Raw genomic sequence first — 23,726 nt, forward strand, 5'->3', positions numbered from 1 at the left:
ATTTTATGACCCTAAGAAATAATCGAATCAATAATTATTCCTCCAGGTCGAAATTTAGACACTATTGCCAAAGAGGTAGTAAAACAGACGGAGGAAAAACTGAGTATGGGTGGAACCACTGAATCGGATCATAAATTCGGTCATGGAGACTTCCATACCATATTTTACGACCCTAAGAAAGAATCGGATCAAGTATTATGCCCTCGCGCCACCATGTGGCACTTCGAAATTTTGCTAGTATTGCCAATGGGGTAATACACGACTCGGCGGAAAACTGAGTATGGGTCAACCAATGAATCGGATCATAAATTAGGTCAAAAAGACTGCCAAACAATATTTTATGACCTTAAGAAAGAATCGGATCAATAATTATGCCCTGACGCCACCTCGTGACCCGTTCGAAATTTTTCCAGTATTGCCAAAAGGGGGTAGTACACGAGCCGGAGATTAAACTGAGTATGGGTCGAACCACTTAATCGGATCATAAATTCGGTCATGGAGACCGCCATACAGTATTTTATGACCCTAAGAAATAATCAGATCAATAATTATTCCCTGATGCCAGCCCGTGGCCCGTTCGAAATTTGGCCCGTATTGCCAAAGGGGTTAGTACACGAGCCGAAGGAAAAACTAAGTATGGGTCGAACCACTGAATCGGATCATAAATGCGGTGATGGAGACTGTCATACAATATTTTATGACCCTAAGAAATAATCGGATCAATAATTATGCCCTCGCGCCACCACGTGGTACGTTTGAAATTTTGCTAGTATTGCCAAAGGGGGTAGTACAAGACTCGGAGGAAAAACTGAGTATGGGTCGAACCAATGAATCGGATCATAAATTCGGTCTAAAAGACTGCCATAAAATATTTTATGACCCTAAGAAAGAATCGGATCAATAATTATGCCCTGACGCCACCTCGTGGCACGTTCGAAATTTTGCCATTATTGCCAAAGGAGGTATTACATGAGCCTGAGGAAATACTGAGGATGAGTCGAACCACTGAATCAGATCATAAATTCGGTCATGGAGACTGCTATACAATATTTTATGACCCTAAGAAATAATCGAATCAATAATTATTCCTCCAGGTCGAAATTTAGACACTATTGCCAAAGAAGTAGTAAAACAGACGGAGGAAAAACTGAGTATGGGTGGAACCACTGAATCGGATCATAAATTCGGTCATGGAGACTTCCATACCATATTTTACGACCCTAAGAAAGAATCGGATCAAGTATTATGCCCTCGCGCCACCATGTGGCACTTCGAAATTTTGCTAGTATTGCCAATGGGGGTAGTACACGACTCGGCGGAAAACTGAGTATGGGTCAACCAATGAATCGGATCATAAATTCGGTCAAAAAGACTGCCAAACAATATTTTATGACCCTAAGAAAGAATCGGATAAATAATTATGCCCTGACGCCACCTCGTGACCCGTTCGAAATTTTTCCAGTATTGCCAAAAGGGGGTGGTACACGAGCCGGAGATTAAACTGAGTATGGGTCGAACCACTTAATCGGATCATAAATTCGGTCATGGAGACCGCCAAACAGTATTTTATGACCCTAAGAAATAATCAGATCAATAATTATTCCCTGATGCCAGCCCGTGGCCCGTTCGAAATTTGGCCCGTATTGCCAAATGGGTTAGTACACGAGCCGGAGGAAAAACAAAGTATGGGTCGAACCACTGAATCGGATCATAAATTCGGTCATGGAGACTGTCATACAATATTTTATGACCCTAAGAAATAATCGGATCAATAATTATGCCCTCGCGCCACCACGTGGCACGTTCGAAATTTTGCTAGTATTGCCAAATGGGGTAGTACACGACTCGGAGGAAAAACTGAGTATGGGTCGAACCAATGAATCGGATCGTAAATTCGGTCTAAAAGACTGCCATACAATATTTTATGACCCTAAGAAAGAATCGGATCAATAATTATGCCCTGACTCCACCTCGTGGCCCGTTCAAAATTTTGCCAGAATTGCCAAAGGGGGTATTACACGAGCCGGAGGAAATACTGAGGATGAGTCGAACCACTGAATCGGATCATAAATTCGGTCATGGAGACTGCAATACAATATTTTATGACTCTAAGAAATAATCGGATCAATAATTATTCCTCCAGGTCGAAATTTTGACACTATTGCCAAAGAGGTAGTAAACGAGCCGAAGGAAAAACTGAGTATGGGTGGAACCACTGAATCGGATCATAAATTCGGTCATGGAGACTGCCTTACAATATTTTAAGACCCTAAAAAAGAATCAGATCAAGTATTATGCCCTCACGCCACCACGTGGCACGTTCTAAATTTTGCTAGTATTGCCAAAGGGGGTAGTACACGACTCGGAGGAAAAACTGAGTATGGGTCGAACCAATGAATCGGATCATAAATTCGGTCTAAAATACTGCCATACAATATTTTATGACCCTAGGAAAGAATCGGATCAATAATTATGCCCTGACGCCAACTCGTGGCCCATTCGAAATTTTGCCAGTATTGCCAAAGGGGGTAGTACACGAGCCAGACGAAAAACTGAGTATGGGTCGAATCGCTGAATCGGATCATAAATTCGGTCATGGAGACTACAATACAATATTTTATGACCCTAAGAAATAATCGGATCAATAATTATTCCTCCAGTTCGAAATTTTGACACTATTGCCAAAGAGGTAGTAAACGAGCCGGAGGAAAAACTGAGTATGGGTGGAACCACTGAGTCGGATCATAAATTCGGTCATGGAGACTGCCATACAATATTTTACGACCCTAAGAAAGAATCGGATCAAGTATTATGCCCTCGCGCCACCACGTGGCACATTCGAAATTTTGCCCGAATTGCCAAAGGGGGTAGTACACGAGGCGGAAGAAAAACTGAGTATGGGTCGAACCACTGAATTGGATCATAAATTTGGTCTAAGAGACTGCCATACAATATTTTATGAGCCTAAGAAAGAATCGGATCAATAATTATGCCCTCACGCCACCCCGTGTCCAGTTCGAAATTTTGTCAGTATTGCCAAAGGGGGTAGTACACGAGGCGGAGATTAAACTGAGTATGGGTCAAACCACTGAATCGGATCATAAATTCGGTCATGGAGGCTGCCATACAATATTTAGTGACCTTAAGAAAGAATCGGATCAATAATTATGCTCTCACGCCACTTCGTAGCCCGTTCGAAATTTTGCCAGTATGGCTAAAGGGGTAGTACACGAGCTGGACGAAAAACTGAGTATGGGTTGAACCACTGAATCGGATCATAAATTCGGTCATAGAGATCTCAATACAATATTTTATAACCCTATGAAAGAATCGGATCAATAACTATACCCTCATGCCACTCCGTGGCCCGTTCGAAGTTTTGTCAGTATTGCCAATGGGGGTAGTACACGAGCCAGAGATTAAACTGAGTATGGGTGGAACCACTGAATCGGATCATAAATTCGGTCATGGAGATTGCCATACAATATTTTATGACCCTATGAAAGAATCTGATCAATAATTATGCTCTCACGCCACCTCAGGGCCCTTTCGAAATTTTGTCAGTTTTGCCAAAGGGGGTAGTACAGAGCCGGAGATTAAACTGAGTATGGGTCGAACCACTTAATCAGAACATAAATTCGGTCATGGATACTGCCATACATTATTTTATGACCCTAAGAAAGAATCGGATCAATAATTATTCCCTAATGCCAGCCCGTCGCCCGTTCGAAATTTGGCCCGTATTGCCAAAAGGGTTAGTACACGAGCCGGAGGAAAAACTGAGTATGGGTCGAACCAATGAATCGCATCATAAATTCGGTCATTGAGATTGTCATACAATATTTTATGACCCTAAGAAATAATCGTATCAATAATTATGCCCTCGCGCCACCACGTGGCACGTTCGAAATTTTTTGCTAGTATTGCCAAAGGGGGTAGTACACGACTCGGAGGAAAAACTGAGTATGGGTCGAACCAATGAATCGGATCATAAATTCGGTCTAAAAGACTGCCATACAATATTTTATGACCCTAAAAAAGAATCGGATCAATAATTATACCCTGACGCCACCTAGTGGCCCGTTCGAAATTTTTCCAGTATTGCCAAAGGGGGTAGTACACGAGCCGGATGAAATACTGAGGATGAGTCGAACCACTGAATCGGATTATAAATTCGGTCATGGAGACTGCCATACAATATTTTATGACCATAAGAAAGAATCAGATCAACAATTATTCCCTGACGACACCTCGTGGCTCGTTTGAAATTTTGCCAGTATTGTCATATGGGGTAGTAAACGAGCCGGAAGAAAAACTGAGTATGGGTCGAACCACTGAATCGGATCATAAATTCGGTCATGGAGACTGCCATACAATATTTTATGACCATAAGAAAGAATCGGATCAATAATTATGCCCTGGCGCTACCCCGTGGCCCGTTCGAAATTTTAGCAATATTGCCAAAGCGGGGTGGTACACGAGGCGGGGGAAAAACTGTGTATGGGTCGAACCACTGAATCGGATCATAAATTTGGTCATGGAGACTGCCATACAATATTTTATGAGCCTAAGAAAGAATCGGATCAATAAATTATGCCCTCACGCCACCACGTCGCCCGTTCGAAATTTTGGTCGTATTGCCAAAGGGGGTAGTACACGAGCCGGAGGAAAACTGCGTATGGGTCAAACCACTGAATCAAATCATAAATTCGGTCATGGAGACTTCCATACAATATTTTATGACCCTAAGAAAGAATCGGATCAATAATTATGCCCTCACGCCACCCCGTGGCCCGTTATGCCCTCACGCCACCTCGTGGCCCGTTCGAAATTTTGCCTGTATTGCCAAAGGGGGTAGTACATTAGCCAGAGGAAAAACTGAGAATGGGTCGAATCACTGAATCGGATCATAAATTCGGTCATGGAGACTGTCATACAATATTTTATGACCCTAAGAAAGAATCAGATTAATAATTACTCTCTGACGCCACCCCGTGGCCCGTTCGAAATTTTGCAAGTATTGCCAAAGGGGGTAGCACACGAGCCGGAGGAAAAACTGAGTATGGGTCGAACCATTGAATCAGATCATAAATTCGGTAATGGAGACTGCCATACAATATTTTAAGACCCTAAGAAAGAATTGGATCAATAATTATGCCCTCACGCCACCCCGTGGCGCGTTCGAAATTTTGGAAGTATTGCCAAAGAGGGTAGTATACGAGCCGAAGGAAAAAAAACTGAGAATGGGTCGAATAACTGAATAGAATCATAAATTCGGTCATGGATACTGCCATACAATATTTTGTGACCCTAAGAAAGAACCGGCTTGATAATTATTCCCTCACGCCACCTCATGGCCTTTTCGAAATTTTGCCACCAAAGGGGGTACCGTACACGAGCCGGAGGAAAAACTGAGTATGAGCTGAACCGCTGAATCGTATCATTAATTCGATTATGGAGACTGCCATACAATATTTTATGGCCCCAAGAAAAAATCGGATCAATAAGTATGCCCTCACGCCACCCTGTGACCCGTTCGAAATTTTGCCAGTATTGACAAAAGGGGTAGTACACTAGCCAGAGGAAAAATTGAGTATGTGTGGAACCACTTAATCGGATCATAAATTCGGTCATGGAGACTGCCATACAATATTTGTGGCCCCTAGAAAGAATCGGATCAATAATTATGCCCTCACGCCACCCCGTGGCCCATTCGAAAATTAGCCAGTATTGCCAAAGTGGGTAGTTCACGAGCCGCAGGAAAAACTGAGTATGGGTCGAACGACTGAATCGGATCATAAATTCGGTTATGGAGGCTGTCATACAATATTTTATGGCCCTAAGAAAGAATCAGATCAATAATTATGCCCTCACGCCACCCCGTGGCTCGTTTGAAATTTTGCCCGTATTGCCAAAGGGGGTAGTACACAAGCCGGAGGAAAAACTGAGTATGGGTTGAACCACTGAATCAGACCATAAATTCGGTCATGAAGACTGTCATACAATATTTTGTGACCCTAAGAAAGAATCGGATCGATAATTATGCCCTCACGCCAGCCCGTGGCCCGTTCGAAATTTTGTCAGTATTTCCAAAGGGGTAGTACACGAGCCGGAGGAAAAACTGAGTCTGGGTCGAACCGCTGAATCGTATCATAAATTCGTTCATGCAGACAGCCATACAATATTTTATGGCCCTAAGAAAGAATCGGATCAATAATTATGTCCTCACGCCACCTCGTGGCTCGTTCGAAATTTTGCCAGTATTGCTAAAGGGGGTAGTACACGAGCCGGTTGGCATAATTATAAAGTCACAGTAGCTCATAAGTGAATAATATAGAACATTAAGTACGTGATTATTCATCTAAATTAGTTGTTTGAAAATATAACTTATTAGCCCTAATCGAGGAGGTTGGCATAATTATAAAGTAACTTTTATATATTAAAAAGAGGATTGAATCATTCTCACAAACTTACTATTCCATTTACTATTTAATATTTTAATATTTTATTAATTATTTTAACATAAATCACTACTAGAGAATTTCATAAATAATAATAATGGTTTTTATTTCCTTAATTTTACTTTTTTTTTAACTAATTAAAATATTTAACAAACTATATTTTTAAACACTAAACTTTGACAAGAGTTAGCTTTACATGTTTTATTTGTTGGTTAAACGATTTTCTTAGACTTTGTTTTCATACTTTTTATAGTCCGTCTATACAATGACCGAAACGTTTTTTATGATATAAAAATATTCCATCGTCGCATGGTTTTATATCCGTGTTTCAAGGTTTAATACCTCACCTTTAAAATATTTTTTTTGGCTTACTAATTCATGCTTACGAATTTGTGTTGGCACCGCTGATACTAATCAAATTTGTGTTGGTTTGCAGTTGTAATGTGTCGGTTTTTTTGGTTCTACATATGATAATTTGTTGTATTTTGGCATTGTCGGGTTTATTTCTTTTGTTTAGTTTCGATGTCGTAACTTGATACAAACTGACTTCGCATCGAATTGCAACGAGTTTTTGGTTTAACATTTTTAGTTATGTTTTTTGATCAATTTTGTCACACCCCGACCAAAGGCGGCAGAACATACCGGGGTGCAACGATATTTAAAGCGACAATATTTAGCAAACTCATTTCATTTTACAACATCGAAAATGTCATATAACAATATTCATAAGTCAATACAACAACATATAACAAAATATAGCAAAATAAATACTGTTCATTTTTGCTAATATCCTAGAGGTATTTGTGACGTTTTCTTCAAGCTCCACAATCAACCTAAATGCAAACCTGTAACATTTCATAAAATAAAGTTTATCAACAAAAATGTTGGTAGGCAATTCAAAAGTTTGAACATATAAGTGTATAGTAAGAAAAGCCACAAAACTTGTTTAGTTTAGTCACTTGATTTAAACTTAACCGAAACACAACGCAGATGAACCATTTTATAGGAACCAAAATATCATTCGTGTTAAAGGAAAATAAATTTGGTTAAAGGATAATAACAATAATAATTTTGAATTGTGATTTATTTTTAATCTTTATTGTCTATGAGACTTGAACCCAAAAACCTCCTCTTTTCAAACGTAGTTATTTAAAGTTTTTGTCTTTGCCAATAAATCATCCCATTGGTATAATAATAGTAATAATAATAATAATAATAAAGAGGAAAGGTAGCAAGGATGAGAATCAAATCCACAGGATCTCCCGAGTCACCAACAACCTCTCACTTATGATAAAACCAAACCAAAGCACACCACTTGATCTCTTTCTTTGAATTTCATGAAACACAACACAACACAACCAACGTTATGCTTATGCTTATGCTCTAGCTTGCTTCAAAATGCTGCCCCTTTGCTCAACAACTGCTGCTTATTATTACCAACATCCCCAGGTATTATTATTAAAATTATTATTCAAGATTCTTTCTTTCAGTTTATAAAATTAGTGATTGCACCAGGTTTGTCTATATGGACACCGTCACACAGCAGCAAAGTGCATCATGGAAAACAACAAACTTCATCATTTCTTGAAACTTGCAGACATCAACCGGAGCAAGCCTTTGCATCTGCCAAACACATCATTTATTATTGCAACAAATGAACCACCAGAATACCTTTTGAAAACAGGTGAACAAGATAATGATGTTTTATTTGCTAGAATGAATGAATCCCTTAGTGCTCTAGTGTGTAACACAGACACTGCTATCACCAACACATTCAAAACACTACAACTTGCATCAAAGGGTCTTCATGATTCACTTGATGCGTCTCTTAACAACATGAAGCTCTCTTTTAGCACTACACTCTCAGGGTGGTTTAATAGCTCTAAGGGGGTCTCCAGCAAAGCAGGGGTTATCGCTGTCGATGGCTTGAGGCACGTGATCGTTGCGCTTGAGGAGCTCCTGGCACGAGGGGTGACGCTTGTCGTTTACGGTTATGCATCTGTCAAGGATACGCTCCCTCCAGACCTACAAAGCGTGTTAAATTATTCTGAAGATTATGTGTTGCGCCCATTCGGGACCGCTTTCCAACAGGTTTATATCGTCTTTGAAGGATTTGAGAAAAGTGTAGGCATTGATCCCACCGACCCGATTGTCCCGTTTGTAATTTTGCTTGGCACATCAACCACTTTATGGTATGGACTATGGAGTATGTTTTTTTCTTTGTTTCTTAACTGTATGTATCTAAGGTTGACATGATGAGCTTTGAACAGGGTTTCGTACTGGAGGTTGACATATGCTGGATACGCCGGAGACTTGTCCCCAAAGATAACATTGGACCTGCTCAACGGGAAAGAAGGCGTCGCGCTAATTGACGTCCGCCCTGAGGCAAGAGGCTGTAATCTTTTCTAGCCTTAATACTTATATTATTCTGAGTTATGATTTCTGACTCGTATCGGGACGTTTGAAGGAATCCCGATAAAGAGATGGAATTCCTGATCTACGAAGAGGAGCTCGGTTTCGATATGCTAGTGTGGCATTTCCTGAGGTTGGTGTAGTCGTTGTTGTTGTCGTCTTATTGATTAATTGACAAAACTCCAATTAGCATTTGATTTGGATTTTCAGGTTGATACCAACGTCAAAAAGGTACTTAAGAGTGGTAAAGATCTTGATGATGCCTTGATTACTGCTGCCATTCGGAACTTGAAAGTTGTTCAAGTATGTAACATTATTCTTTGTCAGAGGTTTAGATTCCTAGGGCCAGCATAGAAGAAATATGTTTCTTGTTCTATCACAAGTATCATAGATTAAAACTAATTATTTACTGTATAGGGAGGGTCCAAGGTAATAGTAATGGATAATGATGTTCGTGCTCTAAAGGAATCGCAAGAGCGCTACGGAAAGTTGGGGTTAAGGTAAGTAATATTGCTATACACTTTAATTATTGCTTTCATTGTTATACTCTATGTCAACCTTCACACACCATTGATTAGCAACAATAGCTGTAAATGCTGGCATGGTCAATTACACTTAGGTTGTTGAGATTTTGATATGTTATAACTAACTGGCTTTCAACATCATGTAAGTTAACAGAAAGTGTTGCAAATATCTAACTTATATCCAAAATTTAACATTCACATACTTGGTTGCACTTTACTTAATATTGATAGAATTCATTATTGATTTAACAAAAAAAAATGGAGGTGTATAAGTTACAAAATAATGACTAGAATGAAATACAAGTTCTAGATAAATCACGAATACTAAACAAGCGAACGACAAGTATAATAACAAAATATTACTAACTGATAATCATAGGCTAATACATTCATTCTTTCGGTGTTGCTACATGCTAGCTGGTTACTGTGATTCAAATATTACTAATTTACATAATTTTGAAATTGCAGAGACCATACTTAGTCCAAGGTGGCTACCGCTCTTGGGTGCAAGAGGGTTTGCGTGTTAAAGAGCCAAAACCTGAGACAACGTTTACTATACTCAACGAGGTCTTTTCTCTTTTCATCTTGTCTGTTATATATATGTTATTGCTTCAGCAAGTGATTAGAAATATAAGATGTGATGATGGTTTATAAAAAAGTTAAGTGGTGAATGTCAGGAAGCTGAGGCTATTCTAGAGGATGTAACCCTCCTGCAAGTTCTCGGGTATGGTGTGGTAAGGCTATCTATTTTAGAATATGCGTGTGTGGAGATTGTTATCATGGTATTTTAAGGCCAGTTTTGGTCTAATTTGTATGTATGTCTACAGGGTTTCCTAGCGGCTGCTTATGCATTGTTAGGTAAGTTACTGATTCTTTTCTTTCTGAATTATTATTATGGTTTTAAGCAAGAGGAGATGTATAAGTAATTAGTTAGTGATTCATTCTTTCTTCACGTACGGCTGTGGTTATTTCAGAGTGGGAGACAACACTGCAACTCATTGCTATTTTTGGTCTTAGTCAGGTACTCACTCTCTTTTACATTTGTTGTTTTAGCAATTGGCAACATACACCAGAATTATTATTGATGTTGTATGAGATTTCAGAGTATATATCGACGGGTGGCTTCTTACGAGAACTCTAATGATTTCAACAGAGATGTGAGGTAAGTAGTAAGTTATGTTATTTGGTTGCTAGCTTTGATTTTTAATTAGTAAGTAACAGTAAGTGGTGGTTGATCAGGCAACTTGTTGTGCCTGTTAAACTGGGAATATCGTGGGCAGCTGGAAAGTTGGAAACGAATCGCAATGGATTACCGACTTTGCCTTCGTCTGTAAATGTCCAGAGCAGGGTGTTGCAAGCTGCTGCCAAGCATGGGTCTCAGCCAGTTGAGGGTGAAGAAGTTAGTCCGAACGCAGAGAATCTCTCTGAAGCAGCATAGACACAGTATTATTATTATTATGTTTTGTATAGCTGCATAATAATAATAAGGGTTTTCTTTTTGTTCATTTATACCAACTACATTACTCTTTTTTCTGAAAAATGAATTAAAAAAAGGGAATGATGGATGCAGATGTTGTTCCTAAAACTAACTACAACCATTTGGCCTCAGTCCCGTGTCTTGTGTGAATTTATTTATAAATGAAGTTTCATTGCATTCTTTCTTTGGTCATGTTATATATATATATATATATATGACGAATGAAAGCAATTTGGTTGGTTCCACTCCAACTTAAGTTTTGAATCGATTATGGTGACATGAACGTGATTTATTATTAGGTATTTAATGGAAAATTTAGTTGGATTTGTAGTAGAAAAGTAAGTAATATAATATGTGAATTCAATCTCATAAACTTGATATGTGCATGACATGCATGTTATACAAAAATCAAAATTATTATTATTATTGATGGTCTGAAGCATACACTTACACACACACAAGAGAAGAGAAGAAAAGACAAGTAGAGAAAAAATGGCAGGATTATTCGAGAAGCAGGCAGAGGCATATTCCGATGCATGACCAACTTATCCCTCCCACTGGTACTCTATGTTAGCTCACCACACTTCTCATAACTCCCTTGCCTGGGATGTCGGAACCGGCAACGGTCAAGCTGCCATCGCTCTAGCCGAACATTACGACCAAGTGATCGCAACTGACGTCAGCCAGGCTCAACTGAAGCCCGCCAAGCCTCATCCGCGTGTTAAATACCTTCACACGCCTCTATCATTGTCAGACGATGAATTAGTTAAGTTAATAGGCGGTGAAAACTGTGTGGATCTAGTCACTGTTGCTCAAGCCGTACACTGGTTTGACTGTTGGATTAATTTCTATTCTGGGTCACAAGTCGGTGAACCGGGCCTAAGAGGTTTTAACAAGTCGGTTAAAGTCTAAGGGGTATTATGAAACATTCCATATGCTTGGTGGCCAAGTTCACCTTGTTGGCCAAGTTGACCTTGTTACCCAAGTTCACCTTGGTGGCCAAGTTGAGTGGTGACCACATATTATGCTTGGTGACCAAGTTGGGTTACTAGTATAAATAGATGTACAAAGTTAGTGTTAGATACACAGCACAACAACAAACACAACAATCACCACCATCACTACCAAAGTTATTGTAATCAGTTTTTTGAGTTATATTTTCTGGTTATAATATAAGTCGGTTATTTCTAAGTTGTGCGTTAATTATCGTTTATCATTCTTGAATTGGTATCAGAGCTCGGTTCAAGAACGCGATAATTAACGGCCAACAAATAAGGTGTCTCGATCGAACAAGTTGGTTTGATTTCCTGAAGAAGTTGTTATCGTGGTTGATCGAACAAGTTGGTTCGATCTCCCAAAGAAGTTGTTGTCATTGTCGATATGTTACTTTATTCAAACAAGTTGGGTTTGAGTAGCCATGGGTGACATGACTCCACCGCCGCCACCAAAGGGGAAAGAGAACGGGCCATCCTTCGTTCAATGTCCAATGTTAACTGCAACAAACTATACCGTCTGGGCTATGAGGATGAAAGTAGTCCTAAGAGTTCACAAAGTTTGGGACACTATCAACTCGGGTGTCCCCGATGAAGACAAAAATGACATGGCTATGGCCTTGTTGTTTCAATCCATACCTGAAACCTTGATCATGCAAATTGGAGATCAAGAAACTGCTAATGCCATGTGGGATTCGATTAAAACCCGACACTTAGGTGCCGAACGGGTTAGAGAAGCACGTCTCCAAACCTTGTCAATGGAATTTGACAATATGAAGATGAACGAGTCAGATTTTATGGATAACTTTGCGGGAAAGTTATCGAGCATTGCCTCGAAATCAGCGGCTCTCGGCGAAGTTATAGATGAAGCAAGGTTGGTAAAGAAGTTTCTCAAAAGTCTCCCAAGATCGAAGTATATTCAAATGGTTGCTTCGCTTGAGCAAATGTTGGATCTCAATAAAACGGGATTTGAAGATGTTGTAGGCTGACTCCGAGCCTATGAGGAGAGAATCCGAGAAGAAGAAATTCAATAGGGTGACCAAGGTAAACTTTTATTTGGTAAATATGATTCATCAAGTCATAGAAGTTTTGAATCTAATGGGGGACGAGGACAAGGAGGTCGAGGTCGAGGTCGAGGTCGAGGCCGCTTCAATGGCCAATACCGAACCCCTAGTACCGCACAAGGGTCATCAAGTCGGGGAAAAGTAAGGGTGAAGAAAGATCGGTCAAAGATTTTATGTTACCGATGTGACCAGTTTGGTCACTTTGCATCCGGTTGCCCGGACCGAGTTCAAAAGGGTCAAGAAGCAAACAAAACCAAAGCCCATGAAACTTTTGATGATGCGGCGTATATGCATCAAGTTGTGTTCTTAAATGAACAAAGCCTAATACCAAAGAAATACGAGACCGAGCGGGTCGAAGATGATGTATGGTATTTGGATAATGGGGAAAGTAATCATATGACGGGAAACCGGTCATATTTTTTAGAGTTAAACGAGAACATAACCGGGAGGGTTAAGTTCGGAGATAGGTCATTTGTTCAAATCAAGGGAAAAGGCTCAATTCTTTTCCAAGGAAAATCGGGTGACCAAGACTTGCTAACCGAGATTTATTATATTCGGAGTTAAAAAATAATATAATAAGTCTCGGTCAAGCAACGGAGTCCGGATGTAACATTCGGATGAAACACGATCTTCTGACCATGTACGATGAGAACGGGAAGTTACTCATGAAGGTTAAGAGATCCGAAAACCGACTCTACAAAATACAAATGGAAATTGGAGCTCCCGTGTGTTTGCAATCGAAGATTGAAGATGAACCATTTTATAGGAACCAAAATATCATTCGTGTTAAAGGAAAATAAATTTGGTTAAAGGATAATAACAATAATAATTTTGAATTGTGATTTATTTTTAATCTTTATTGTCTATGAGACTTGAACCCAAAAACCTCCTCTTTTCAAACGTAGTTATTTAAAGTTTTTGTCTTTGCCAATAAATCATCCCATTGGTATAATAATAGTAATAATAATAATAATAATAATAAAGAGGAAAGGTAGCAAGGATGAGAATCAAATCCACAGGATCTCCCGAGTCACCAACAACCTCTCACTTATGATAAAACCAAACCAAAGCACACCACTTGATCTCTTTCTTTGAATTTCATGAAACACAACACAACACAACCAACGTTATGCTTATGCTTATGCTCTAGCTTGCTTCAAAATGCTGCCCCTTTGCTCAACAACTGCTGCTTATTATTACCAACATCCCTAGGTATTATTATTAAAATTATTATTCAAGATTCTTTCTTTCAGTTTATAAAATTAGTGATTGCACCAGGTTTGTCTATATGGACACCGTCACACAGCAGCAAAGTGCATCATGGAAAACAACAAACTTCATCATTTCTTGAAACTTGCAGACATCAACCGGAGCAAGCCTTTGCATCTGCCAAACACATCATTTATTATTGCAACAAATGAACCACCAGAATACCTTTTGAAAACAGGTGAACAAGATAATGATGTTTTATTTGCTAGAATGAATGAATCCCTTAGTGCTCTAGTGTGTAACACAGACACTGCTATCACCAACACATTCAAAACACTACAACTTGCATCAAAGGGTCTTCATGATTCACTTGATGCGTCTCTTAACAACATGAAGCTCTCTTTTAGCACTACACTCTCAGGGTTGTTTAATAGCTCTAAAGGGGTCTCCAGCAAAGCAGGGGTTATCGCTGTCGATGGCTTGAGGCACGTGATCGTTGCGCTTGAGGAGCTCCTGGCACGAGGGGTGACGCTTGTCGTTTACGGTTATGCATCTGTCAAGGATACGCTCCCTCCAGACCTACAAAGCGTGTTAAATTCTTCTGAAGATTATGTGTTGCGCCCAGTCGGGACCGCTTTCCAACAGGTTTATATCGTCTTTGAAGGATTTGAGAAAAGTGTAGGCATTGATCCCACCGACCCGATTGTCCCGTTTGTAATTTTGCTTGGCACATCAACCACTTTATGGTATGGACTATGGAGTATGTTTTTTTCTTTGTTTCTTAACTGTATGTATCTAAGGTTGACATGATGAGCTTTGAACATGGTTTCGTACTGGAGGTTGACATATGCTGGATACGCCGGAGACTTGTCCCCAAAGATAACATTGGACCTGCTCAACGGGAAAGAAGGCGTCGCGCTAATTGACGTCCGCCCTGAGGCAAGAGGCTGTAATCTTTTCTAGCCTTAATACTTATATTATTCTGAGTTATGATTTCTGACTCGTATCGGGACGTTTGAAGGAATCCCGATAAAGAGATGGAATTCCTGATCTACGAAGAGGAGCTCGGTTTCGATATGCTAGTGTGGCATTTCCTGAGGTTGGTGTTGTCGTTGTTGTTGTCGTCTTATTGATTAATTGACAAAACTCCAATTAGCATTTGATTTGGATTTTCAGGTTGATACCAACGTCAAAAAGGTACTTAAGAGTGGTAAAGATCTTGATGATGCCTTGATTACTGCTGTCATTCGGAACTTGAAAGTTGTTCAAGTATGTAACATTATTCTTTGTCAGAGGTTTAGATTCCTAGGGCCAGCATAGAAGAAATATGTTTCTTGTTCTATCACAAGTATCATAGATTAAAACTAATTATTTACTGTATAGGGAGGGTCCAAGGTAATAGTAATGGATAATGATGTTCGCGCTCTAAAGGAATCGCAAGAGCGCTACGGAAAGTTGGGGTTAAGGTAAGTAATATTGCTATACACTTTAATTATTGCTTTCATTGTTATACTCTATGTCAACCTTCACACACCATTGATTAGCAACAATAGCTGTAAATACTGGCATGGTCAATTACACTTAGGTTGTTGAGATTCTGATATGTTATAACTAACTGGCTTTCAACATCATGTAAGTTAACAGAAAGTGTTGCAAATATCTAACTTATATCCAAAATTTAACATTCACATACTTGGTTGCACTTTACTTAATATTGATAGAATTCATTATTGATTTAACAAAAAAAATGGAGGTGTATAAGTTACAAAATAATGACTAGAATGAAATACAAGTTCTAGATAAATCACGAATACTAAACAAGCGAACGACAAGTATAATAACAAAATATTACTAACTGATAATCATAGGCTAATACATTCATTCTTTCGGTGTTGCTACACGCTAGCTGGTTACTGTGATTCAAATATTACTAATTTACATAATTTTGAAATTGCAGAGACCATACTTAGTTCAAGGTGGCTACCGCTCTTGGGTGCAAGAGGGTTTGCGTGTTAAAGAGCCAAAACCTGAGACAACGTTTACTATACTCAACGAGGTCTTTTCTCTTTTCATCTTGTCTGTTATATATATGTTATTGCTTCAGCAAGTGATTAGAAATATAAGATGTGATGATGGTTTATAAAAAAGTTAAGTGGTGAATGTCAGGAAGCTGAGGCTATTCTAGAGGATGTAACCCTCCTGCAAGTTCTCGGGTATGGTGTGGTAAGGCTATCTATTTTAGAATATGCGTGTGTGGAGATTGTTATCATGGTATTTTAAGGCCAGTTTTGGTCTAATTTGTATGTATGTCTACAGGGTTTCCTAGCGGCTGCTTATGCATTGTTAGGTAAGTTACTGATTCTTTTCTTTCTGAATTATTATTATGGTTTTAAGCAAGAGGAGATGTATAAGTAATTAGTTAGTGATTCATTCTTTCTTCACGTACGGCTGTGGTTATTTCAGAGTGGGAGACAACACTGCAACTCATTGCTATTTTTGGTCTTAGTCAGGTACTCACTCTCTTTTACATTTGTTGTTTTAGCAATTGGCAACATACACCAGAATTATTATTGATGTTGTATGAGATTTCAGAGTATATATCGACGGGTGGCTTCTTACGAGAACTCTAATGATTTCAACAGAGATGTGAGGTAAGTAGTAAGTTATGTTATTTGGTTGCTAGCTTTGATTTTTAATTAGTAAGTAACAGTAAGTGGTGGTTGATCAGGCAACTTGTTGTGCCTGTTAAACTGGGAATATCGTGGGCAGCTGGAAAGTTGGAAACGAATCGCAATGGATTACCGACTTTGCCTTCGTCTGTAAATGTCCAGAGCAGGGTGTTGCAAGCTGCTGCCAAGCATGGGTCTCAGCCAGTTGAGGGTGAAGAAGTTAGTCCGAACGCAGAGAATCTCTCTGAAGCAGCATAGACACGTACAGCCATTAGTATTATTATTATTATGTTTTGTATAGCTGCATAATAATAATAAGGGTTTTCTTTTTGTTCATTTATACCAACTACATTACTCTTTTTTCTGAAAAATGAATTAAAAAAAGGGAATGATGGATGCAGATCTTGTTCCTAAAACTAACTACAACCATTTGGCCTCAGTCCCGTGTCTTGTGTGAATTTATTTATAAATGAAGTTTCATTGCATTCTTTCTTTGGTCATGTTATATATATATATATATATATATATATATATATATATATGACGAATGAAAGCAATTTGGTTGGTTCCACTCCAACTTAAGTTTTGAATCGATTATGGTGACATGAACGTGATTTATTATTAGGTATTTAATGGAAACTTTAGTTGGATTTGTAGTAGAAAAGTAAGTAATATAATATGTGAATTCAATCTCATAAACTTGATATGTGCATGACATGCATGTTATACAAAAATCAAAATTATTATTATTATTGATGGTCTGAAGCATACACTTACACACACACAAGAGAAGAGAAGAAAAGACAAGTAGAGAAAAAATGGCAGGATTATTCGAGAAGCAGGCAGAGGCATATTCCGATGCATGACCAACTTATCCCTCCCACTGGTACTCTATGTTAGCTCACCACACTTCTCATAACTCCCTTGCCTGGGATGTCGGAACCGGCAACGGTCAAGCTGCCATCGCTCTAGCCGAACATTACGACCAAGTGCTCGCAACTGACGTCAGCCAGGCTCAACTGAAGCCCGCCAAGCCTCATCCGCGTGTTAAATACCTTCACACGCCTCTATCATTGTCAGACGATGAATTAGTTAAGTTAATAGGCGGTGAAAACTGTGTGGATCTAGTCACTGTTGCTCAAGCCGTACACTGGTTTGACTGTTGGATTAATTTCTATTCCGGGTCACAAGTCGGTGAACCGGGCCTAAGAGGTTTTAACAAGTCGGTTAAAGTCTAAGGGGTATTATGAAACATTCCATATGCTTGGTGGCCAAGTTCACCTTGTTGGCTAAGTTGACCTTGTTACCCAAGTTCACCTTGGTGGCCAAGTTGAGTGGTGATCACATATTATGCTTGGTGACCAAGTTGGGTTACTTGTATAAATAGATGTACAAAGTTAGTGTTAGATACACAGCACAACAACAAACACAACAATCACCACCATCACTACCAAAGTTATTGTAATCAGTTTTTTGAGTTATATTTTCTGGTTATAATATAAGTCGGTTATTTCTAAGTTGTGCGTTAATTATCGTTTATCATTCTTGAATTGGTATCAGAGCTCGGTTCAAGAACGCGATAATTAACGGCCAACAAATAAGGTGTCTCGATCGAACAAGTTGGTTTGATTTCCTGAAGAAGTTGTTATCGTGGTTGATCGAACAAGTTGGTTCGATCTCCCAAAGAAGTTGTTGTCATTGTCGATATGTTACTTTATTCAAACAAGTTGGGTTTGAGTAGCCATGGGTGACATGACTCCACCTCCGCCACCAAAGGGGAAAGAGAACGGGCCATCCTTCGTTCAATGTCCAATGTTAACTGCAACAAACTATACCGTCTGGGCTATGAGGATGAAAGTAGTCCTAAGAGTTCACAAAGTTTGGGACACTATCAACTCGGGTGTCCCCGATGAAGACAAAAATGACATGGCTATGGCCTTGTTGTTTCAATCCATACCTGAAACCTTGATCATGCAAATTGGAGATCAAGAAACTGCTAATGCCATGTGGGATTCGATTAAAACCCGACACTTAGGTGCCGAACGGGTTAGAGAAGCACGTCTCCAAACCTTGTCAATGGAATTTGACAATATGAAGATGAACGAGTCAGATTTTATAGATAACTTTGCGGGAAAGTTATCGAGCATTGCCTCGAAATCAGCGGCTCTCGGCGAAGTTATAGATGAAGCAAGGTTGGTAAAGAAGTTTCTCAAAAGTCTCCCAAGATCGAAGTATATTCAAATGGTTGCTTCGCTTGAGCAAATGTTGGATCTCAATAAAACGGGATTTGAAGATGTTGTAGGCCGACTCCGAGCCTATGAGGAGAGAATCCGAGAAGAAGAAATTCAATAGGGTGACCAAGGTAAACTTTTATTTGGTAAATATGATTCATCAAGTCATAGAAGTTTTGAATCTAATGGGGGACGAGGACGAGGAGGTCGAGGTCGAGGTCGAGGTCGAGGCCGCTTCAATGGCCAATACCGAACCCCTAGTACCGCACAAGGGTCATCAAGTCGGGGAAAAGTAAGGGTGAAGAAAGATCGGTCAAAGATTTTATGTTACCGATGTGACCAGTTTGGTCACTTTGCATCCGGTTGCCCGGACCGAGTTCAAAAGGGTCAAGAAGCAAACAAAACCAAAGCCCATGAAACTTTTGATGATGCGGCGTATATGCATCAAGTTGTGTTCTTAAATGAACAAAGCCTAATACTAAAGAAATACGAGACCGAGCGGGTCGAAGATGATGTATGGTATTTGGATAATGGGGAAAGTAATCATATGACGGGAAACCGGTCATATTTTTTAGAGTTAAACGAGAACATAACCGGGAGGGTTAAGTTCGGAGATAGGTCATTTGTTCAAATCAAGGGAAAAGGCTCAATTCTTTTCCAAGGAAAATCGGGTGACCAAGACTTGCTAACCGAGATTTATTATATTCGGAGTTAAAAAATAATATAATAAGTCTCGGTCAAGCAACGGAGTCCGGATGTAACATTCGGATGAAACACGATCTTCTGACCATGTACGATGAGAACGGGAGGTTACTCGTGAAGGTTAAGAGATCCGAAAACCGACTCTACAAAATACAAATGGAAATTGGAGCTCCCGTGTGTTTGCAATCGAAGATTGAAGATGATGCATGGAGTTGGCACGCAATACTTGGGCATATCAATTTCGAGTTAATGAAATCGATGGCTAAGAAGGATCTTGTACGAGGTTTACCACATGTTGAACACGAAAATCAGTTGTGTGAATCGTGTTTGGTGGGTAAACAAACGAGACGTTCGTTTCCGGCTACATCCTCGTTTAGAGCATCCCAACCTTTGCAGTTAGTTCATGGTAATTTGTGCGGTTCAATAACCCCATCCACTATCTCGGGTAATAGGTATGTCTTTGTTATTATAGACGATTACTCACGATATATGTGGATGTTTTTATTGAAAGAAAAAGGTGAAGCGTTTGAAAGTTTTAAGAGGTTTAAAGCTCTAATCGAGATGGAGGCGGGTTTACCAATGAAAACTCTTCGAACCGATAGGGGTGGAGAATTCACTTCACGTGATTTCAATCGGTTCTGCGATGAAAGTGGGATTATTCGGCATTTAACCGCCCCGTACACGCCGCAACAAAATGGCGTGGTAGAAAGGCGAAACAGAACTTTAATGGGGATGGTGCGGAGCATTCTAAAGGCAATGCAGGTACCGAATTATATGTGGGGAGAAGCGGTCCGACATTCAACCTTTTTAATCAATCGGGTCCCAACCCGGGCCTTGGTTGATCAAACTCCATATGAACGGTTCAAGAAAAAGAAACCGATTATTGAACACGTTCGAGTATTTGGGTGCATGGCGTATGCTAAAGTTGATAGTGTACATCTAAAGAAACTTGATGACAGGTCAAGACAGCTCGTTTATCTCGGGTCGGAGACGGGTTCAAAAGCATACCGTCTCTTCGATCCGAACACCCGGAAAATTATTGTTAGTCGGGACGTTGTGTTTGACGAAAACAAAGGGTGGAATTGGGTAAAGAAAGTCGAGAAGAATGACTACAAGCCGGGTATGTTTTCTATTGTTTGGGGGGTGCGATTGACAATGGAACTGGTCAAATCGAACCCACTATTGAAGAAATGTATGGAAGCAACCCGGGTAGCCCAAGCTCTGAACCTGCATCGTTGGTTCAACCCGAGTCCAACGACTCAGCCGAACCAAGTCATATCGGGCCTAATTCCTCAACCCGCTTTCAAGTTCAGTCGACGAGTAATGGGTCACAGGTCCATTTGGGTGAAAATGAGGCCCAAACGGGTCTAAGACGTTCAACCCGAGTCTCGGTTTTACCAAGAAGATTACAAGAAGATTATGTGTTACATATTGACTCTGACTATGAGCAATTGCTTCTTACAGCAAGTGGTGAACCGAGTAGCTATTTTGAGGCTAAGTCGAACCAAGAATGGGTTCGTGCTATGAATACCGAGATCGATTCGATAAATAAGAATGAAACATGGAAGTTAGTCGAACTTCCAAAGGGTGCAAAATGTATCGGGTTGAAGTGGGTGTTCAAAATCAAACGAAATGCGGATGGAACGATAAACAAGTGCAAAGCTCGGTTGGTTGCAAAGGGTTATGTGCAACAACCCGGGATTGACTTTGATGATGTTTTCGCTCCGATAGCCCGAATCGAGACCATTCGGCTACTAATTGCATTGGCAGCATCTAACGGGTGGGAAATCCACCATCTTGATGTAAAAACGGCATTTTTACATGGTGAATTGAAAGAAGTTGTATTCGTTTCACAACCCGAAGGATACGAGAAAAAAGGCGAGGAGGCAAAAGTTTACAAGTTGTCAAAGGCCTTGTACGGGTTAAGGCAAGCTCCCCGAGCTTGGAACACAAAGCTCGATAACATCCTACGAGACATGAAGTTTCAAAAATGTTCCAAGAAACAATCGGTTTACCGAAAGACGGATGGGAAACATTTTTTGATCGTAGACGTGTATATGGATGATTTATTTGTGACAGGTACAAGCTCGAGTATAATTTCCGATTTCAAAAAGGGTATGGCAACCAAGTTTGAGATGTCGGATCTCGGGAAGTTGACCTACTATCTCGGAATCGAAGTAGTCCAACAAGAGGACGGGATAGTAATTACACAAGAATGATATGCCAAAAGGATTCTAAAGGAGACCGGTATGCAAAACTGTAATCCGTCTCAAGTGCCAATGGATCATGGTGTGAAATACTCAAAAGCCGAGAATGAAGTCGAACTCGATGCAACCGAGTATCGAAAGGTAGTGGGTTGCTTACGGTATTTATTACACACTCGTCCGGATATGGCGTACTCCGTGGGTATTGTTAATCGATATATGCAAACCCCACGAGAATCTCATGGTATGGCAATACGACACCTATTGAGATACTTGAAGAAAACGATGAGTTACGGGATCAAGTACGGGAAAAACGGGTCTAAACGACTTGTAGGTTATAGTGATAATAGTCACAATATAGATGAGGATGATGGTAGAAGTACCACTGGCCACGTGTTTTATTACGGGCAATCTCCAATTACATGGTGCTCACAAAAGCAAGCGACAGTTGCACTCTCGTCGTGTGAAGCCGAGTACATGGCGGCTTCAGCAGCCGCATGTCAAGCTGTATGGCTCCGAGAGTTGTTAAGTGAGTTGACTGGAGAAGCATTGCAGAAAGTTATGTTGAAAGTTGATAACACGTCCGCAATAGCCCTTGTGAAAAATCCGCTTTTTCACAACCGAACAAAGCATATAAAGTCTCGCTTTCATTTTATCCGAGATTGCTACAACGACGGCGAGGTTGATGTTGAGCACATTAGCGGGAAAGAGCAACGAGCCGATATCCTCACTAAAGCACTCGCAAGAATCAAGTTCACGGAGATGCGCGAGTTACTTGGAGTTGAAGACCTTTCTAATCCGAATCAGAAATTAGGGGGGTGAATGTTGGATTAATTTTTATTCCGGGTCACAAGTCGGTGAACCGGGCCTAAGAGGTTTTAACAAGTCGGTTAAAGTCTAAGGGGTATTATGAAACATTCCATATGCTTGGTGGCCAAGTTCACCTTGTTGGCCAAGTTGACCTTGTTACCCAAGTTCACCTTGGTGGCCAAGTTGAGTGGTGACCACATATTATGCTTGGTGACCAAGTTGGGTTACTAGTATAAATAGATGTACAAAGTTAGTGTTAGATACACAGCACAACAACAAACACAACAATCACCACCATCACTACCAAAGTTATTGTAATCAGTTTTTTGAGTTATATTTTCTGGTTATAATATAAGTCGGTTATTTCTAAGTTGTGCGTTAATTATCGTTTATCATTCTTGATTGACCTCCCTAGATTCTACTCGGTAGTCAATCGCGTACTCCGAAAACCAGATGGTGTGCTGGCTGTTTGGGGGTACAATGAGTGGGTCATAACGCACAAAATTGATGCCGCACTTAAGCGTGCTCATGAGACTACAGTTCCTTACTGGAACCAAAGCATAACGTATTTAAATGATGGTTACCAGACGTTGCCTTTCCCGTATGACAGCATCCCCGGGTTGGGGTGTGAAGGTCAGCCGCTGAAGCTGGATATGCCGAAAGAAGTATCTTTTGAAGGGGTATTGGGCATGCTCGAGTCTTGGTCTGCGGTTGCGACTGCTAAGGAGAGAGGGGTTGATCTGCTGGGTGAAGACGTGATGAAAGAAGTCGAACGTGTTTGGGGCGGGTTCGAGGTGGTTAGGCATGCTGTGTACAAGGGCTTCATGCTTGCAGGCAGAGTCATAAGCTAGGTGGTATTGGTATTGTGTTTGTTTAAAGATATGATCTAGCTAGCTCCTTTGTTTTTGTTAGTAATCCACAATGAATGAAAACTCATAGTTTTAATTTAAGTTCATGTACACTCGATCTTT

The 23,726-nt window shown here is 40.1% G+C and overlaps 1 protein-coding gene and 3 pseudogenes across 2 annotated transcripts; all 4 read left to right on the forward strand.

Annotated features, from left to right (window-relative positions):
• Positions 1-8,018: 8,018 nt before the first annotated feature.
• LOC143586981 (uncharacterized) lies at positions 8,019-10,835 on the forward strand (annotated as a pseudogene).
• A 1,645-nt stretch (positions 10,836-12,480) lies between these two features.
• On the forward strand, positions 12,481-13,494 carry LOC143586991 (uncharacterized). Its single transcript, XM_077068404.1, has 3 exons — positions 12,481-12,744; positions 12,851-13,039; positions 13,123-13,494. Exons 1-3 carry the CDS (start codon positions 12,481-12,483, stop codon positions 13,492-13,494), a joined length of 825 nt encoding a protein of 274 aa, XP_076924519.1.
• A 436-nt stretch (positions 13,495-13,930) lies between these two features.
• On the forward strand, positions 13,931-17,068 carry LOC143586982 (uncharacterized; annotated as a pseudogene). The gene is made up of 11 exons (XR_013144801.1): positions 13,931-14,903; positions 14,979-15,078; positions 15,161-15,238; positions 15,316-15,408; positions 15,523-15,605; positions 16,097-16,195; positions 16,306-16,362; positions 16,456-16,486; positions 16,603-16,649; positions 16,732-16,790; positions 16,868-17,068. The product of XR_013144801.1 is annotated as an uncharacterized LOC143586982 (transcript).
• A 558-nt stretch (positions 17,069-17,626) lies between these two features.
• LOC143586992 (uncharacterized) lies at positions 17,627-23,606 on the forward strand (annotated as a pseudogene).
• Positions 23,607-23,726: the final 120 nt, after the last annotated feature.

The sequence above is a fragment of the Bidens hawaiensis genome, unplaced genomic scaffold (genome assembly GCF_021521415.1).
Source record: "Bidens hawaiensis isolate Kalapana, Puna unplaced genomic scaffold, B.hawaiensis_p1.1 tig00035078_1, whole genome shotgun sequence".
Taxonomy (NCBI): domain Eukaryota; kingdom Viridiplantae; phylum Streptophyta; class Magnoliopsida; order Asterales; family Asteraceae; genus Bidens; species Bidens hawaiensis.